The 20123-nt window shown below is 41.5% G+C and overlaps 1 protein-coding gene across 4 annotated transcripts in view; it reads left to right on the top strand.

The window, feature by feature from the left end:
- The window catches only part of GRTP1 (growth hormone regulated TBC protein 1), a 75913-nt gene that overhangs the window by 41994 nt on the left and 13796 nt on the right, over positions 1-20123 (top strand). For all 4 annotated transcript variants that reach the window (XM_039518734.1, XM_039518747.1, XM_039518742.1 and 1 more), the window contains exon 5: positions 235-331. In XM_039518734.1, coding sequence (XP_039374668.1) covers positions 235-331 — 97 coding nt within the window. The remainder of the gene's footprint in view (positions 1-234; positions 332-20123) is intronic.

The following is a 20123-nucleotide window of genomic DNA, read 5'->3' as shown; positions in this document are numbered from 1 at the left end:
GAGTAGCAGCGTTAATCAATTGGTAGACTGTGTTAATAGATTTCCTCTATGCTGTCCATTTTGTGAATTGTAATAATCCTGTCTCTGGTATCTTTCAAGGAAGATGCAGGCACAATGCTTTTCCTTTTATTTCACTCGATCAGTACTTTGAAATTCATGTTTGGTATTATGAAGTTAAACAGGAAGCTTTTGAGGTAAGTGGAGAAATTTATAAAAGCTTTCTTTTTATTTCAGGGCATGAATTTCATAGCTGGATACCTGATTCTTATTACAAAGAATGAAGAGGAATCCTTTTGGTTGTTAGATGCTCTCATTGGACGAATATTGCCTGGTATGCTAGTGGCTCTGATTTTATCTGTACATTAGAGCTTGGGTTTTATTTTCCCTTTGTATTCATTTTTATTTATAGAAGCCCTATGTGGCAAGATAAGCCTTGCTGTTTAACTTCAATGGTCTGCTTAGTTTGTAGGGATCTAATTCTGCCCTGATTTCAGTGTGGGTGTACAGGATGCAAGTCGAAACAAATTGAAACTAAAATGCTGGTCTTTTGACAACAAAGTAGTAAGAAACTGAAATCTGATCAGCTGGTGTAGAATTGTTTTAATTTGTAACACATATCTTGCTTTTCACCCACCACTACCATGGTTTTATATTTCCAGGGGCTCAATGCTAGGCAAGAGGCCAGGGCTTATGGGAGTGCCTGGGACTTTAGCAGTTTTCCTTGGCCTGTGGGAAACAATATGATGGAAAGATTGAAGCAATTGGTCTCAAGTGAAGGAAGGGTAGGAGTCTCATTGCAGTGTGAGCATCTTGTGCTGGCCATTACATAAAGTAGCAGATTATGATGCTACTGAAAGGAGGCAGCTTGGCCTTTCTTTACAGCTAGTTGATAAGGTCTGCAAGAAGATTGTGTTAGCGCCGAGGAACTGTTAAGTCAGTGGTTCCAAGCCTTTTCCATACTGTGACCCCGTTGTTCAACAAAAAAAAATGTCAGGATCCTCTTCCCATCAGGCTGTAAAGAAAAGGAGGGTGGTTTGTAACCTTCCTGGAGGTCATGATCCCTATGTGTAGAAACCATGAGTTTAAAATTATTCAGATGTGACCAAGTGGACATTTCCTCCCTCAATTTTTTTTTAATAGATTGCATGAGCACTCCAACTAGGGATTTAACACTAAAGCCCATGAAGGAGGAATGGATGCCCCATGAAATCCCATAAGTACAGTGCACACTTTTATTCAGGTGTATATGGTGCCTAAAATTTCGTACAGTGGCTTACCAAGGGTAGGTTTTGACATTCCCTTTTCTGGCCTACTTTTGCTGTTCAAGAGCTTTCTTGAACTGCTATCCTGAAGGGCTGGAGGCTGAACATATTATTAAAATATCAAATTATTGCATAACAGTAACATCCAGAATTGTGCTTGACTTTTTGCCAGAGCTTTGGATGTCTAGAGCTATTCTCATTTAAGATGTAAAGAAATAAAATTAAATTTTTCTTTTGTTCAAAGGAAGGACTTTGAGGAGGAAGGAAAGAGAACTGGTGTAATTGTTGCTGATGGCACTAACAGCAAAAAATAATTCTCGAGGTTAAATAAGTCATGTGACAAACTAAATCAATTTTTACTTGCATGTAGAGATGATCAGAATTGTTCAGTTCATAAAAGGCCTATTTTAAGACTGTGGATAGAAACTACTTCTGAAACAAATGTAGAAAGCATATAGAAGCCTGGCTAAATCAACATAAGAAATTTGAGACTATAAAATGGGTGGCCACACCCGGCCCACCAGCCAATTTAATCCGGCCCTCAAGCTTCCGCTGGGGAGTTGGGTCTGGGGCTTGTCCCGCTCCTGCACTCCAGCTAGGAAGTGGGCTTGGTGGCCACTCTGCATGGCTCCCGGAAGCAGTGGCATGTCCCCACTCTGGCTCCTACGTTTAGGGGCAGCCGGGGGCTCGTGCGTTGCCCCTGCCCCAAGCGCCACTCCTGCAGCTCCTATTGGCCGCAGTTCCCAGCCAATGGGAGCTGCAGGGGTGGCACCTGCGGACAGGGCAGTGCGTAGAGCCGCCTGGCCACACCTCCACATAGGACCCAGAGGGGAGACATGCCGCTGCTTCTGGGAGCTGCTTGAGGTAAGCGCTTCCCAGAGCCTGCACTCCTGAGTCCGTCCTGCACCCCAACCCCCTGCCCCAGCCCTGATTCCCCCCCCTCCTGCCCTCCAAACCCCTTGATCTCAGCCTGGAGCAGCCTCCCGCACCCCAAACCCCTCATCCCCAGCCCCACCCCAGAGCCCTACACCCCCAGCCAGAGCCCTCACCCCCTCCTTCATCCCAACCCCAATTTCATGAGCATTCATGGCTCACAATACAATTTCCATACCCAGATGTGGCCCTTGGGCCAAAAGGTTTGCCCACCCCTGCTATAAAACTTATGATCAGATTTGTTAATTATTTGTAATTACAGCACAGTCACTAGAATACAGTGAAATTGGCTACTGTTATTTTTTATAGCTTATACTGCATATAGCAAGCCCCCTGTTGGAACGTGTAGAAGAATGAAGTTATCTAGGATGTGATCCAATGGGGGTCTTCTCATTGACTTCAGTAGACGTTGGATCAGGCACCTGATGAAAGGCAGTGTGATTGTACAGTGAAGTTTAGCACTTATTCCATGATTTTGTTTTTAGTCATTTATAATTTTTCATTTTTCTCTGGGATAGAGGAGTGGATTCATAGGTCTGGGAGATTCAGGACTCTATTCATCCGTCCCTTTATGGAATTTGTTTTGATAGGACTCCATGAAGCCTGTAGCTCTTCAGCACCTTGCTCCTAAACTTGGCAAATATGTTAATGAGAAAAGGCACTCTTGTTTCATTTTCCTATTTGTTTTTATGGCCCTTTTCCTAGTCTAGTAGCGGCATTGATTAGTACAGACTCATAGTGTGAGAGGCAATGGGACAAATCACATTAAATAGGGTATTTAAAATAAATATAGACACATTTATACATTATCTGGGTTCTAGCTACAGACTTTATCTTTTTAAAATATCATTGTTATTGGGTAATGCAAGACTTTCTTTTAAGATTTTTTTTGTCAGTGGTTGCACAGCTTTGCTGCGGATTTCCAAGACAGTTCTTTGATTATATCAGTGCTGGCATTTACCCTGACTACCAGAAATTGAATTGTTCTCTTTATAAAAGTTTAAAGCATAACAGGTAAAATAATTGGAGTAATTGCACAGAAGTGTAATGAGTGTCTTAGGTCGTGTATGTGCTGGAGAAATTTACTCTGATAAGTGATTGCTCCCCCTCAATTGGATGTTAAAGTGAGGCATATTTCAAGCAAAAGTGCTTCAGCTGACTGTCAGGTAACCAAATTAACATGGCATTTACTCCAGGACTTTGTAGGGGTAAGCAGTAACTGAGTCTCGCTCATTGCAGATCAAATTGATCGAGTACCAGTGTGGATGCATCTTGCTGGCACAGATGATGGGCTGTTAATTTTGGCAACTCTAACATCTGGCAAATCTCCTTTAGTTTGCCAGCTGAGAATTCACTCTTTGTTCCTCCCTCTTCTGTACCACCTCCACTCCATCTAATCTACCTCTATTCCCCCTGCATCACACCAGAAATGCTTCCAGATCATGCCCTTCCCTGTAATCCTGGAAATGCCTTCCCCTCTACTAGTGTCCTCCTGATACCCTATGTCATTGAGTCATTTATGGATCACAAGTAAGGCTATGATTTAGTCACGGATTCCATGACTTTTCTGCACCTCGATGATGTCTTCAGCTTCAGCTGTCAGGGGCTGAAGCTGGGGCTGCAGCCGGGGCCATGTACTCTCCTCGCAGTTTCCCAGGGCCGTGTGTGCCTCCCCCCCGCCCGGTTGTGGCTGGGGCTGCAGCTGGGGCCGTGCACCGCCAGTCACATAGTTGCGGCCAGCTCCAGAGTGGGGGCTGAGCCTCCTGCCATGGTGAGGGGCTTGGCCTATCAGTCCCCTCTGCCTTGGGACTCCATTCCTCCCCCCTACCTAGCCCTACCAGACCCCCTTCCCGCCGGTTATTTTTAGTAAAGTCATGACCAGGTCACAGGTTCCCGTGAATTTTTGTTTATTGCCTGTGACCTGTCTGAGACTTTTGCTAAAAATAACCATGACAAAATCTTAGCCTTAGTCATAAGCAAAAACAAATGAAGCATAAACAATTGAAGTTTCTACTGAAGACAAGCCCGTTGAGTAAATTCTAGAAGTTCAGGGGTTAGGAGTAAAACTCTAGCAGACTGAAGTATCCCGGTATGGAGAGTTCTTTATCTACAAATTCACTTTGCAATATTGTATGCAAGCATATGCCTAGAGCAGTTGATGACGGAGAGTGGACTAAATATTCCAAGGAACCACTGTGGGTTGACAAGCAACTGACTCAAACTCAGACCGAGCATAAGTACTCTCTTAGTTTGAATTTAGTATTTTGCATACTCTTTTATGCCTACTCGTGCTGTTGAGAAATATTGGAGTCTTCACTTTAGAAAGCATCAGGTAGTGGTTAACTTTGCTAACCTTAGTAGTTGATGTCAAATACAAAGTGACATATTGACTAGTTTTCTTTCTCTGTGCTCATGAATAAATGTGATGTTGGAGATCGCATTAAACTTGCACTGGGATTTCAGATACTCCCTGAAAACAGAAGTTTGGCTGTGATTGTTTTGATTTTCCTATGGTCCTTTTTCTGAAAGCAGGGGTGGCTATGAAATATAGGCCTGGGAGAATTGAAATTTTGCCTCATGAGCAACGAAAAATGGGATTTCATCTGTTATGCCCTGTGAAGATATGTTTCAAACTATGGAATGATCACCCAATTGGAAGGAGAGAGAGAGGGGTGAGGCTAACCTGTGTTATTTGCTATGGCAGAAAATGTGGCATGAGACAACATCAATTTAGATTGAGTGGAACGCCTATGTACAGCAGAGGTGCTGGATACAATGTTATGACACTAGGAAGGCAAGGAAGTTGCAGATTATGCAGTTACTCAGTTTAGTTATGCATATATTAAACACTAAACTGAGTAACTGCATAATTGCATACCTATAATCTGCAACTTCCTTGCCTTCCTAGTGTCATAAAATCCTCACTTCTCAAGTCCATCATCAACGTTCTAAACGTTTCAGAGCCGGGACCTGTCACTTCTGAAACACTTAGCATTCCTGTAGATGGTGTAAAATAATAATCCTAATGTTTATTCAGCACCTTATTGAACTAAAATTAGTTGCACATTTATTTCCTCCTTTTAGCAAATTTGTGTTAATACTTGGACAGAGCACTGTGAAATCCCTAAGCACAGAGCTAGGTGAGTAAGTAGTTGTATGTTTAAAATATCTTCCTCAAAAGGGAAGTGGAGTCTTCATGGAACATTTCATTCAGCTGGGTAGGAAAAAGACTTGCTAGACCTGAATAGCACAAGTTCTAGACTGAATTCACAAGCAGCTGGGTGGCATTCAGGAGAGTATAATGTGTTGAAGGAATGTGGTCCTTCTCAGACAAGGTTTGAAAACCAGAGATGGATGTCTGTGGTATAGAAGGATCCTTGTGAGGCTATGATGCTATGTTTACAAAAGTCACTAATGACAAGTAGGCTTTTCACCACTGGTAAAATGGCCTGGAAAAGAAGGCAAAAGTCAAAAACAGAGAGTCTGCACATCTTGAATTGTTCTGTGATGCTGGTTGAACCTGCTGGGTCAGCTTTACTGAGCTACAAGATTGCCTGCTGGCAAAGTTGCCTCACTTTCCTGTTTTGAGAGCTGCTGTTTATTCAGAAGTGAGACACTAACCATGTGTAGTTGTCTCTGAAACCTAATGTAAGGCCTATCACAAGGGGAGATAGGCATACATGGTTTATAGATCAGATTATGGTCTATAAACCAGGTGCAAGGAGGCATACATATTTGATTACTAGCCTTTAGCAGCTGAAATGAAAGCAAGTTTCTTTGAACATTACAGGGCAGTTGTATTATCTAGGAGTTAAATATGTTGTCCTGTTAAGCTGAAGGTGGCATGAGGTCTTAGGTATATATTTAGAAATCTTGATGAGCCTGAAATACTACTTACTTCTAAATTTGAACTGCCAGAAAATTCAGAAGATTTGGACAGTGGGAGATCATTGACTTACATTCTCTGTTTTAATGTGACTCCTTTGTTGTTTTTATTCTTGGACCAATTTTGTTTCCTGTGCATAACTCTGAAAAATCAAACAATACTTCAATAGTAAGAGAATATATTTTGTTAGAGAGTGCCACACTTTTGTTAGGAATCATTAAGAAAGGAATAGATAATAAGACAGAACATATCCTATTGGCTCTGTATGAATTCACGGTACACCCACATCTTGAATACTGCATGCAGATTTGGTTGCCCCATCTCAAAAAAGGTGTATTGGAATTGGAAAAGGTACAGAAAAGGTCAACAAAAATGATTAGGGGTATGGAACAGCTTCTGTATGAGGAGAGATTAATAAGAATGGGACTTTTCATCTTGGAAAAGAGATGGCTAAGGGGAGGGATATGATAGAGGTCTATTAAAATCATGATAAGGAAGTGTTATTTACTGCTTTTCATAACCCAAGAACTAGGAGTCACTAAATGAAATTAATAGACAGCAGGTTTAAAACAAACAAAAGGAACTATTTCCTCATACAACGCACAGTCAACCTGTGGAACTCTTTGCCAGGGAATGTTGTGAAGGCCAAGACTATAACAGAGTTAAAAAAAGAACTAGATAAGTTCATGGAGGGTAGAGGTCCCACAATGGCTATTAGCCAGGATTGGCAGGGGAATGCAAAACCATGCTCTAAAGTGTCCCTATTCTGCGTTTCTCAGAATCTGGGCGACGGGATGGATCACTTGATGATTACCTGTTTTAATCATTCCTTTTGACGCACCTGGCATTTGCCACAGTTGGAAGACAGGATACTGCGCTAGATGGACCATTGGTCTGACCCAGTATGGCTGTTCTTACGTCTTAAACCCAGTTTTCTATGGACATGAGGAGGCTAGAATGTAAAAAATCCTTGGGTTTAGCCTGGCTATGAAATATACTTAAGATCCAGTCCACAATACAAACTTGCACAACGGTAGTAAGTTGAGGACTGTTGTGTTGAGTCAGGTTCCTCGATGTGGTTGTGTTTATACTGCAGGCAAGATCTAAGTGGCTTATTCCCCCTAAAGGTTAAGCATGCCTGTCTCCTTGTTAAGGGTTTTATATTAATATCATTTATAGATTCATAGATTCCAGGGCCAGAAGGGAGCATTGTGATTATCTAGTCTGACTTCCTCTATACCACAGGCCATGGAACTTCCCCAAAACAATTCCTAGAGCATATCTTTCCAATATTGATTTAAAAAATGGTCAGTGATGAAGAATCCACCATGACCCTTGCTAAATTGTTCCAATGGTTAATTACTCTCATCTTATTTCCAGTCTGAAATTGTCTAGCTTCAACTTCCAGCCATTGGATCATGTTATACCTTTCTCTGTTAGATCGAAGAACCCATTAATAAATATTTGTTCTCCATATAGCTACTTATAAACTGTAATCAAGCCATCCCTTAACTTTCTCTTCCTTAAGCTAAATATATTGAGCTCTTTGAGTCTATCACTATAGGACATATTTTCTAATCCTTTAGAGAGACAAGGTCGGTGAGGTAATATCTTTTATTGGACCAACTTGTGTTGGTGAGAGAGACAAGCTTTCAAAATCAAATCCTTTAATCAATCTCATGGTTCTTCTCTGAGCCCTCTCCAACTTACCAACTTCCTTCTTGAATTGTGGACACCAGAACTCGGCACAGTATTCCAGCAGCTGTCACACCACTGCTAAATATAGAGGTAAAAGAACCTCTCCACTCAAGATTCTGCTGCTTATGCATCCCAGGATCTTGATAGTTTCTTTGGCCACAGCGTCACAGTGGGAACTCATGTTCAGCTGATTATGTACCTCAACCCCCAAATCTTTTTCAGCATCACTGCTTCCCAGGATAGAGTCCCCCATCCTGTAAGATATATAGATTTACATTTAGCCTTATTAAAATGCATATTGTTTGCTTGCGCCCAGTTTGCCAAGTGATCTGGATCCTCAAACAGAAACATGTTTTGAACACTTCTGCCTTTTCTGCATTGGTATCGATAATTCTACCATTTCCATCTTGTAATGGACCAATACTGTTGTCATGATTTTTTTTTATTCCTAATATATTTTAAAAACTCCTTATTGTCCTTAACTCTGCTGGCCATAAATTTCTTCAGGTTTCCCTTTGCTTTCCTTATCAATTTTCTAACTTCCTATTTATATTCATTACTATCAACTTCCTTTTTGTTTTATCTGTATATTTTATAGCTGCCTTCACTTCCCCTCTAAACCATGTCATTTTTTAAAATCAGCCTGGCTTTCTTTCTCAATTTTGCGGGGGAATACAATAAGGTATTCTTAAATTATTCCCAATTATCATTCACACTCTTTGAATTAAATTCTTCCATTAACCTGATTTGGCTATTTATTGTTTTTAGCTTTGTGAAATTGGCCTTATTAAACATCACGTTTATATATTACTGGTCTGGACTTTCATTCTGCTTGCATGTTATAAGTGTGTTCGAGTCATGATCATTTGTACCTAAGCTACCATTAATTTTTAGTTCTGTGATCAGTTCTTCTTTATCTGTTAGGACGAGGTATAACACAGAATTCCCTCTTGTTGGTGGCTACATTTTTTTGAGTTACGAAATTGTCATCTAAAATATTTAGAAATTCCAAGGAGGTTTTAATGCTGACAGCACGAGACCTCCAGCATATGTCACTCAAATTGAAGTGCCCCATGATTGCCCAGTTTCCCCCCCCATACATAAGTACATAAGGAGGCAGTCATCCTGTTTCTTAGTGTCATTTGGTGGTCAGTAGCAGGTACCAATTAATGCCCCATCTTGTGCTTTATCTGTGAGGACATTGATCCATAATCATTCAAGATCATTTTCTTCTGAGATCTCAGATTTTTAACATTCCAGTGGTGCGAAACATCTTGTCATATTTTAGTAGTACCAACTAGATCAAATTTATGCTCACAAATGAGCAGTTCCAGTTCCTCTTGTTTGTTACTCAGGCTCCTAGTATTGGTGTATAGACAATTAAAGAATCTCTTGTCTTCATATCCTTTGGCTCTTTGATGGATTTTGTTTTCAACATCTCAGTTTTGTGCTGAGTGTTCGTATCTTCCCTCTTCTTACTCTCCCCTTTTGCTATTAGTTTTACCCCCTCCTGACTAATCTAGTCAGCCTATCCCCGAGGAGATTGGTCTCCCTTCTACTGAGGTGGAGGACATCCAAACTATACAGTCCTCTCTACCTGTAGGAGGTGGACCAATGTGCCACAAAACCAAAATCCCCTACCCTACACCACTTACCTAGCCAGCAGTTCACTTCCAGAATCTTCTGTTTTCTGTCTTCCTTTGCTTCTAGGACAGGAACAACCTCAGAGACGATTGCTTTGACATTCTTCTTCTTTTTCTTCAGCATCCTTCTGATTACCCTGAAATAATCTATCTGTGAGATATCTCACAGTACAATGTCATTAGTGCGGATACGAACCATCTGAGGGCCAGAGCTTTGTGGCCTTTAGCAGGAACTCTGCTTACTCAGGGGCCCGTGGTCTAGCTATCTATGCAGCCTATACCCAGAGAACAAACCAAGCAGCCCACAGATAGACCAAATGCACTGCCCACTATGTCCTGTGACCTCCAAGCACAGACTTTAGCTACTGTCCCTGAAATTCCTGTTAGCTGCCTCTATTAGTGACTCCTGAGGCTTGAGTTGAACCTCTTAAGCCTTCTGTGCAGGGCTGGCTCCAAGCACCAGCTAAGGAAGCTGGTGCTTGCGGTGGCCAATTCAAAGGGGTGGCACTCCGTCCGGTATCGGGGCGGCCCGTCCGGGTCTTTGGTGGGAATTCGGCGGCGGGTCCCTCATTCCCTCTCTTCCTCTTTGAGCTGCCGCCGAAGTGCCACCGCTCGTCCTTTTTTGTGGGGGGGGGGGGGCTGCTTGGGGCGGCAGAAAAGCTGGAGTCAGCCCTGCTTCTGTGGCACTACTCTGGAGAGAGCCACAGCTGTTTCCATGACCTAGATATGTTAATCGTTATATCAGTAAAAGTCCTGCTGTGGATGCAGTTACACTTGTATAAAGATGTCAATATAGTACCCGTTATCAATATAGTAATTCCCCTTTCTGTACAGGAATATCTGTACTACTATAAAGCACCTTGTATTGGTATACCTGCATCCGCACTAAGGGGTTGTCGCTTTAATTATACTGGTACAGTTAAAGCCATACAACTTGCTAGAGTGGACAAGGCCAAAATGAATAATTTACCTTGTTCCTTGTGGCAGACATCTCTTGACTTTCTAACAGCAGAACTTCCACTTTGGGGGCTCCATGTAATGTCCTTATGCACATATGAATGTATATATGCATCTTCCTAAACAGCTCATTTTAGAATTCTCTAGTCTTTGATGTTACTAGCCACTGCTTTGAGCTATATTTTGATTATCTCAACCTTGTGTCAATATGCCGCCTTTTTTCTTTGATCTGAGAGTGTTCCTGGTTGAGTTCTGTGGTATATTTCCAAACAAACATTAGTCTCTATCTATTCCTCGCATTGTTAACAAATGATCATTAATATTTTTATTTTTCAGCTGACTTATGGTATTGTAAACTTCTGAAAAAGGTTAATTAAAAACTCCCTCTTGTTTTGCTCATTAGTCTGAGTTACAGCTTTATCGATGCAACCTTTCTAAGCATATTGCTTGGACAGGTCACCCAAGAAATATAGAACACGTGCTGGCAGAATATAAAGTGAGACTACAGATGATTGGTTAAAGTTTAACGCCAGGCTATTCTAAACATAATTTTAACTCAGACTAATTTACTGATTTACTTGTAAATTCTTAGAAAATTCATTTATATACTCTCAGTAAGTGCTGTAAGTTTGTGTGTGTATTTCAAACATAAAACACTGAATCCCTGTTTTAGATACAAATATTCATAGATTTAGGCCAAAAGGGAACATTACATCATCAAGTCTGACCCCCTGTATGACATAGGCCATAGAATTTAAATCCAGTTACCCCTCCATTGAGCCCAGTTATTTGGGTTTGACTGAAGCATGTCTTCCAGAAAAGCATCCAGTCTTGATTTGAAGACATCAAGATATGGAGAATCTACAACTTCACTTGGTAGTTTGTTCCAATGGTTAATTTCCTTCACTGTGGTTTTTTTTTTTTTTTTTTTTTTTTAAAGCCTCATTTCTAATTTTGAATTTGTCTGGCTTAATCTTCCAGCCATTGCTGCTGCTTAAGCCTTTTCCCACTAGATTGAAGAGTCTGTTAGCACCTGGTATTTTCTCCCTGTGAAGGTACTTACACACTAAGCTAGACAGATTGAGCTCTCTAAGTCTCTCACTGTAAGGCATTTTTTTATAGCCCTAAATCTTTTCAGCACTCTTTCCAATTTTTCAACACCCTTCTTAAAAGGTGGACATCAGTATTCCAGTATCAATCACACCAATGCCATATACAGAGGTAAAAGAACCTCCCTTACTCTTGTTCAGCAGTAACCTGCTTATACAGCTAAGGATTGCATTGGCTCTTTTTTGCAACAGCATCACACTCTCAGCTCATGTTGAATTGTTTCTCCACTATGATCCCTAAATCCTTTTCACATCCCCTTTCAAAACAGAACTCAATTTTAACTGTGGAATTGGGACTGGTGTCTCCATAATTTAAAACAAACCAAACAAACCCACACCAAGCAAAATTACTATTACTAAGGCCTGGTCTACACTGGGTGGGGGGATTGATCTAAGTTATGCAACTTCAGCTACTTGAATAATGTAGCTGAAGTCGATGTACTTAGACCTACTCACCGCGGTGTCTTCACTGCAGTGAGTTGACTGCTGCCGCTCCCCTGTCGACTCTGCCTGCACCTCTTGTGGCGGTGGAGTACAGGAGTCGATGGGAGAGTGCCTGGGGGTCGATTTATCTAGATGCGATAAATCGACCCCCACTGGATCGATCACTGCCTGCTGATCCGGCAGGTAGTGTAGACATACGCTTAGGTGGCGTTTTAACAGGTCATACTTCCTTATCCACTTTTTCTGAACCCTGAGGCAACTCCACTAAATTTAGTGTATGCACTCTTCTACTAAGGGTCAGACACTTCATCCTCCAAATACACTCCAAAGAACCACCTTTACCCAACCACTCTGTACATACCATGAACCTTAAATACAGCTTTTTCTACTATGCAACTACAATAAAATAATTAATTGTGGAGAAACTTGATTTAAAATACTGCAGGAATATAAAGAAGATTTCTAGAGAATGGGGATGAGTGGGAGATGGTATTGGTGTGGGACCACTGAGACAGTGTAGATTCCCTCGTCCCATCTTTTTTTCCTTATACTTTCCATTAAATGCTCAGACTTTGACTTAGCCTAAATGCAGTTGTGACCCAGGGGCCTCTTGATACATAAGGGGTGTATTGGTGTTACAAGAATCCCCTGGATCTGGTATTTACATTTTAGTTTACTAGAGATGTTATGTAGAGTCTCTAATGAAAGCCTGTGTCATACGGTCCTCTTAATCATCACATGATATATGTATGGGCGATATTTAAGATCTATACAAAAATTATGTTCTTAAAGCATATATTTGGTGACCTGCTTAGACTGGTTCCCCCAGACAGGAGGTAACAATCATTTATCTCTCTGGCAACATGTAAATTAAGTATTGTAAGCTTTACAATGGATGTCCATTTACACTCTCTAAGTCAAATATTAATGAGGAGCTTGCAGCAATTGCAGGAAAAACAAAAATAGCAGGGGTCATCCTGTTTAGGAGTAAGACAATGTACTTTTGAAATTATATCTGGAGTGTAGATGAACCCTGGGTTATTCCTTGATCTGTGAGGACAACCTGCCAGCAGGCTTGATAAGAAGGGATCTCAGCCAAACTGGTTGAGAATGCTAAGAGGATGTGGGGTAAGCTATTTTGTAGGAGATAGAGGAATGTTCAGAAAGTGTGTTATGATTTTGTTTTATATGTAACCATTTGTGTACAGTATTCTCACTCTCTCTGAATCTGTTCTTTAATAACAAACTGATTCTTGTTTTGTGTGTGTGTGTGTGTGTGTGAGAGAGAGAGAGAGAGAGAATATACATGAAGTGCTGTGCATTAAGTCAAGTGGTGATCCTGAGTTGAATCTGGTGTGTACTATTTGTATGGGAATAGTGGATCTAGGAATTCTTTAAGTGTTCAGTGGAATAAAGGCTGAGCACTCCAGAGGAACTCTTGGAGGACTCAGTAGTTGGTGTGTATCTGTTACTAACCTGTACAGAGAGTATGAGGCCTGAAAAGTAGTGCTTGTGTTGCCAGTGGCTGGTGGAGTCAGGGAGCTGATCCACAGCAGACGCTGGTAAGACTTCCTCACACTAAGGGCAGGTGGGGGGAGGTGCCTCACAACTCTGTGTATCTCTGGGCACCAGTGCTGGAACCAGGAGGCTCCCCACTTTTTAACAAAAGAAATATAACTGCAGAATACATGTCCCTCACAAATCTCCTTCCGCCACTCTCTCCCTCCCCCAATAGATTCTGATGGGGAGGAGCTGCAATTACACGTTTTTCCCACCAGGGGTTGCTGTAGTGCCAGAAGAGAGGTCAGCTGGCTCACCACCTGAGCAGCCAGCCCTGGAGAAGGAGGGGGCACGTTGGCCTTGGGTCCCCTACTTCTACAAAGGTTCGGTGCTCTTGCCCCTGGGAAGCATCACAGCAGTCTGTCCCAAGCATGGGATGTGCTATCCCTCCTGGGGATTTCAGGAGTGGCAGGGAATGAATAGGCTTTTCAGTTTTTTTCCAGAGACTCTGATTTAATTTTTTTAAAAGTCTGTGTTGTTATGAGTCTGAAGAAAAGCTTGGAAATGTGACCAAGTGTAACTAATGCACTTTTATCTGCCATAATTTGCAGAGAGACTCAAACTACTCTGACAGTACAGTAGCTGCTAACTCAAATGCCAAGGACTCTGAGTGATCACTCTGTCTCTGGTGCTAAAAGCCTATAGATCAGGGGTGGGCAAACTTTTTGGCCTAAGGGCCGCATTGGGTTTCAGAAATTGTATGGAGGGCCGGTTAGGGAAGGCTGTGCCTCCCCAAACAGCCAGGCCCCTGCCCCCTATCCCCCCCTGCTTCTTGCCCCCTGATGCCCCCCTGGGACTCCTGCCCTGTTCAACCCCGCTGTTCCCTGATGGGGGCCCCCCCGGGACCCCTGCCCCATCCATCCCCCCTCACTTCCTGTCCCCCGATGCCCCATCCAACCCCCCCTCCTTCCTGACTGCCCCCATTCAACCCCCCTGTTCCCTGCCCTCTGACCGCCCCGACCTCTGTCCACTCCCCGAACTCCCCTGCCCTCTATTCATCCTCCCTGCCCCCTTACCGTGCTGCCTGGAGCACCAGTGGCTGGCGGCACTGGAGCCAGCCATGCTACAGCGCAGCACAGAGCACTGGGTCAGGCCAGAGCATTGCGCCGGCAGCGCAGCGCGCTGAGGCTGTGAGGGAAGGGGAACAGTGGGGGAGGGGCTGGGGGCTAGCCTAGCTCAGGGGCTGGGCAGGAGGGTCCCACGGGCTGGATGTGGCCCGCGGGCCGTAGTTTGCCCACTTCTGCTATAGATGGAGAAGCTGAAGGGGTGTTAGTGGGTGGTGGTAGAGTAATTAATTTCATTTTCCTGAAGGTGGGCTCAACTTTCAAAAGTTGGGGAAATGCTGTGTAATTGGTAGGGATTACTAGGGATTCATTATATTTGTAACTTAAAATTTTGCAAAACTGTTTTACTGTTTCACAATGTAGTTGGGTCAGTTATTTTGTATAAATTTAAACTGTTAGCAATAGATGCTACTGAACTGATGTCAATATAGTTTATACATAAATGACATGTTTGTGCTCAGTGTTATGGAAGAATATGAGGAACTTGTTAAACAGTATGTAATGTAACTTTTGTCCTCTTATATGTATTAGAAATTCTTAGTTATTTACCACCAAAGAGAAGTTAGGAGAATCAAGCATCATGTAGGAACTTATTAATTGGTTTATGGATTATCTATCTGATTTGCTAGAAGTCTTTAATATACTAGGTTTTCTGTCTTGCTGCTGGTAATGAAATCTCACTTGTGCCTGCTATATTTGGAAATTGGTATTTTGAGATCAAAATTAATTCTGTTGATTGCTTCTTTAATCTTGAAATAAGTGGATTATGTTACTTTGCTACATAATAAGAGTTTGAAGAACTGAACTGGTTCCCGTCACCAAATTTCAAACTAGAGTCAAGTGTGTATGTGTGTTGAACTTTCTATTTTAAACTTCATCCCTCCATCCAAGTCTTTTATGGAACACTGCATGCTGTGTATGTCTCAGTGTGACTATAGCACTCTTGTAAAGCAAACTTAACTTTGTAGGGTTATTTTTAAATACAAAATAATCTGATTAGAAGCACAGCATTTTTCACTTAGCTATGTTAAGAATAGGTACTCTTCTTGTACTTGATACTTAACTGACAATATAGCTGTCCTCCTATGAACAAACATAGAAATCCAGAAATCCTTGTTTAGTAGAAGGCATCAGTCCTTAAGACTTAATTGTACAGCTGTGAATTCATTAAAAGAGCAGTTAAAGAAGTTTTTGCTATATTGTATTGGTTTTGAATAATTCCAGTCAATTGGGTAGTTTAGGCTAAAATGCTGTACGAGACTAAAATGATTTATGAATGAATTACTTAAACATCATTTCAGAAGTTAGCAATTGGGTGACCCTAAACTCTCTTACTGTAAAGTGTTCACTTATTTACACTGTATGAGTGACAAAGGCTCAGTGGCTGGAGATATGCCAGACTATTTGGAAACATCCAGTGAGTGAATAATCTGTGTAACCTTGTATCTGCCAGCTCCTCAGTATTATGAAAAGCATCGTGTTTAGGAAAGGCGCTATTCATGTTATTTATGGAGGAGGAGATGCTGAGCATCTGCTTACCCTCTTTCCTTCCTAAACTTTGTACAGCCTATTTCAAAGTGGTAGCCAAAACTTATCAAACTAGACGTGGACATAGCAATGACGTGAGTAGCTGGTATATGTAAATTAAGTAGTTTAATTCAGACCTTCAATTATTTGAAAAGAAGTGGGTTTATTAATCTGGTTAGAATTATCCTAGGTAGACTTTGTCAAAACAGCAGGTCACATTCTCCAATATCTGTAATGCTGGCAGATATCATTACTACATAAAATAATGTATATCTGCAAGGTGACTTTAGAATTTAGCCTGGGCATGATTATTACAGCAAACAAAAATGAAATACAATTTGTTATATTATCTTTCCCTTCTTTTCTCCTACTCTACTATCTTTATGATAAACAATCTTCTCTACCTCTCCTCACCCAGTAGGACATGGCTGTTTAAAAAGGAGTTGACTGTTAACCTTCCCTCAAAGTATCCATAATTAAAAACTAATCCTTATTGAGAATCTTGGTTAGTATTTTTGTGTAACATTTTGGGAGAATGTTCACTTATAGCATTGAGCTATAGAATGTCTGTCTCTTTATTTCGGAATGAGTAGAAAATTACGTTCTATTCCTTATCCCTTAAGACACCCTTTGCCTAAGTATAGTAACTTGGCACATCATTAATCAGGCGCGTTGTAAAATGTGTGGGTGATTTTATTTATTATGTCCTTGTACCAGGCTCTATGTGCTGCACTACTGAGGATGTGGAGGCAAGCCAACTTCTTAGCTTTTTTCATTTTTATGACATACACAGACTGTATTTTTTAGGTGCATACACAATGCAGCTATGTAAATATAAGGCTTCCACCTCTCTGTTGTGCTGTCTAGGGAGAAATGACTAATTTAGTCTGTGTAGTCTGTCTTAGTCTCAGTACTGCCAACCCCAAATGTTCAAAAATGAGTTAGACACCCCGCCCCCATGAGATTGTCTTAAAAATTATGAGACTGTTTAAATATAACAAACTTTGGGTTCTTTTTATTTGCCTTCCAGGTTTTAAGCCATTCCGGTGCATTCAGGTCATTGTTTTCAAGTTTGTCTCTACAACCCAGAGAGTTAGAAACTTACTTAAAAAAGAAAATCTCAGCTGTGATGATTTTATCACGGAATCCGATGTCTTCAAGAACTAGGGCTTTAAGTAAAACCCCAAATATTGCCACATGAGTTGACAAGTTTTAAGTCTTCCTCCTCCCACTCCTGTTGTGATTCTCCCACTTCCTCTCAAACATGATGGTGTTGGAGCATTACTTATTCAGCTCCTATGCAGCTGATCAGGGAGTAGAACATTGCTCTGCCATATTGGGCAAAGCAGGCCATGCATTGCCAACCAGAGAGCTTCAGTGAGTGAGCGAGCCATGTAGGAGCTGCATGAGCAAGTTTAATAGATTTTTAATCTAACAGTCCAAAAGGAACTACTTTGTCATCTAGTCTGACTCTGCACAGAATGCAGGCCGTAGAACTTTACCCAGTGATTCTTCCATCAAACCTATAACTTCTATTTGAGCTATGAGGTATCTTCTTAGAAAGGAAAGATTCTCCATGCCAGGTTGTTAAAGTAATGGATCACAGTCTTCAGTAAGATGTAATCCTATCCATTTTAAAGCAGTTACTTATAAAAACTTAACTTCGAGGGATCTTATTCTTTTCATTACATAAAAAGTAACTATAATTTATTTCCACTACTTTTGCCAATTACTGCCTCCTGCTAATTCTCTCTGACACCGAGTGCTTCCCTGGATCCCAGAATATGGAGTACAGGGAAGTCCAGCCTCAAACATCAGCCCCTACCCTGCACCAAGCAGCCTTCTTTCAGTGTTGCAGAGGCAGCCCTAGCTCCAATCTCACCTGTTCTGGTAAGACAGGCAGGGACAATGTTTATATTTATTTATATATTGTGATGGAGCAAGGCCGGATGGCTACAGGAAAGTATTGAGGAGCAGGTATGTTAGCTCCAGGCTAAGCAAATCCCTAGTACCATGGGAACCAAAATGGCAGTTGCTCCAGGCTAATCAAGGCACCTGGGGCCAATTAAGAACTTTCTAGAAGGCACCGGAGAGAGCTACATTGATTGGAGCACCTGCAGCCAATCAGGACAGGCTAATCAAGGCACCTGGTATAAAAAGGGGAGCTCACTCCAGTCTAGGGAGGAGGAGCCAGAGGAGAGAAGTGTGTGTGAGGAGCTGGGAGCAAGAGACACAAGGAACTAAGAACTGAGAGGGGGTACTACTGGAAGATTGAGGAAAACACCATACAGTCAAGCAGCGTCAGACACCAGGAGGATCCTGTGGTGAGGATAAAGAAGGTGTTTGAAGGAGGCTATGGGGAAGTAGCCCAGGGAGCTGTAGCGGTCAAGCAGCGGGTACAAGTAGCACTATAGAGACTGCTGCAATTCACAGGGCCCTGGGCTGGAACCCGGAGTAGAGGGCGGGCCCGGGTTCCCCCCTAGCCCCGCTACTCCTAATCAGACATAGGAGTAGTTGATCCAGACTATGGGTTTCATCCAAGGGGAAAACCACTGAGGGGAAGAAATCCGCCAATAAGCGCAGGACCTACTAGAGGAGAGGAGGAACTTTGCCACAATATATAATATAATATAAAAAGGGGGGTCGGTACTAAATACGACTCAGCTAATGTTTTGGAATGATAGACATGACTTTTTTAAATTTTGTGATGATCCTGTCCATTTTGGGATGGGTGGTGAGTCCTGCATGTACCAACCACAACCTCAATAAAACAAATCAGACACACCCAAAACCAGGGCTGGAGAGTGTGGATGTAACAATATTGGACAATCGAGACAATTTCAGTAATGGAAATTTTAGAGAAACGTTCAGTGTCAGAGGAGAAGGGCAAGAGCCTTTCTCATTTCTTCAAGTACCTCTTGTTAAAGCAAGTTATTCTCACTTGCAACACTTCTAAAAGGGTTCAGCAGGGGAAGGTAGAGGTTAGGCCTGGGGGCTAACATCTTTGAGAAGCCAGCTAGCTGATGCGTGAATTGAAAAGTTTGTTTTGTTACATTTAACAAAGGGATCATTGAATATCTTTCTTTCCTAATTGTTTTTGTTATGATAGAAAAATTCTAAATGAGGTAGAATTTAGAAGTCTGTTACTAGTTAACATACAGACTAGAATAAACATTAGAGAGTGACCTGAATGACTTGTAATCTTTGTCTTTGATTTTTATCGTTCTGACAAATAATTTGGTGGTAATAAACATAGAAGTAATCAGTAATACTGAACACTTTCTGAAACTAGTAATTGGTAGTTTGTAGTAGTAGTTTTTCAAAGTAACTTTCATAGTTCTGCCCATGCAAAGGTTTGGAAATAGAGGTGGTCTATTTTGATGGATTTCTACACAAAACTAAAGAAATATAGTAAGTCTTAAGTTTAAGGACTAAAAATCAGGCTCGTGCTTAGCACCTCTGTGGATTGTGACTCTTACATATGGCATATAGTCTTAAAATACTGTTCTGAGAACCTTATGCATCAGATTATCTGCTAATCACACATCAGGTGTCATTTTCAAATAGCTCAGTATCCCAAAATGTGGTAGTTTTTTTTCCCCTTTGTCATGAACATAGTAAAAATATTCTTATGAACAAAATCTTTTAAGGTCTTCTGCAAAACCTGATTTTAATTCCTTAATTACTTCATGCATCAAAACTGTGCCACCTAGCTGGACATGTCTTCTCCCAGTCTTGGGGTGATATGTACATCTGAAATAATGATCAGAAGTTATGTAGGGTATGCAACTGAACCTACAGTACTGTCACAGGTGTTGGCTACTGCCTCAAATTCCGAACATGAGTGATGCCTCAAAGCTCCTGTGATGTGTATGTGTTTGGAATATACATGTAATAGTTTAAACACTTGTAAAGTTTCAGTGTGGAAACTTTGTATTCTTTGCAACCATGTCCACAACAGTTTTGAATTCACATCAAGTTACTTTTTGGAGTAGCATTTTTATTATCTGCCCCCCCCCCCCAGGTTAGTGATTTAAGGA

The sequence above is a fragment of the Mauremys reevesii genome, linkage group 1, assembly GCF_016161935.1.
Source record: "Mauremys reevesii isolate NIE-2019 linkage group 1, ASM1616193v1, whole genome shotgun sequence".
In the NCBI taxonomy this organism is placed as follows: Eukaryota; Metazoa; Chordata; order Testudines; family Geoemydidae; genus Mauremys; species Mauremys reevesii.
The sequence above is the reverse complement of the archived record's forward strand: the minus strand, read 5'-3'. Positions and strand labels throughout refer to the sequence as shown.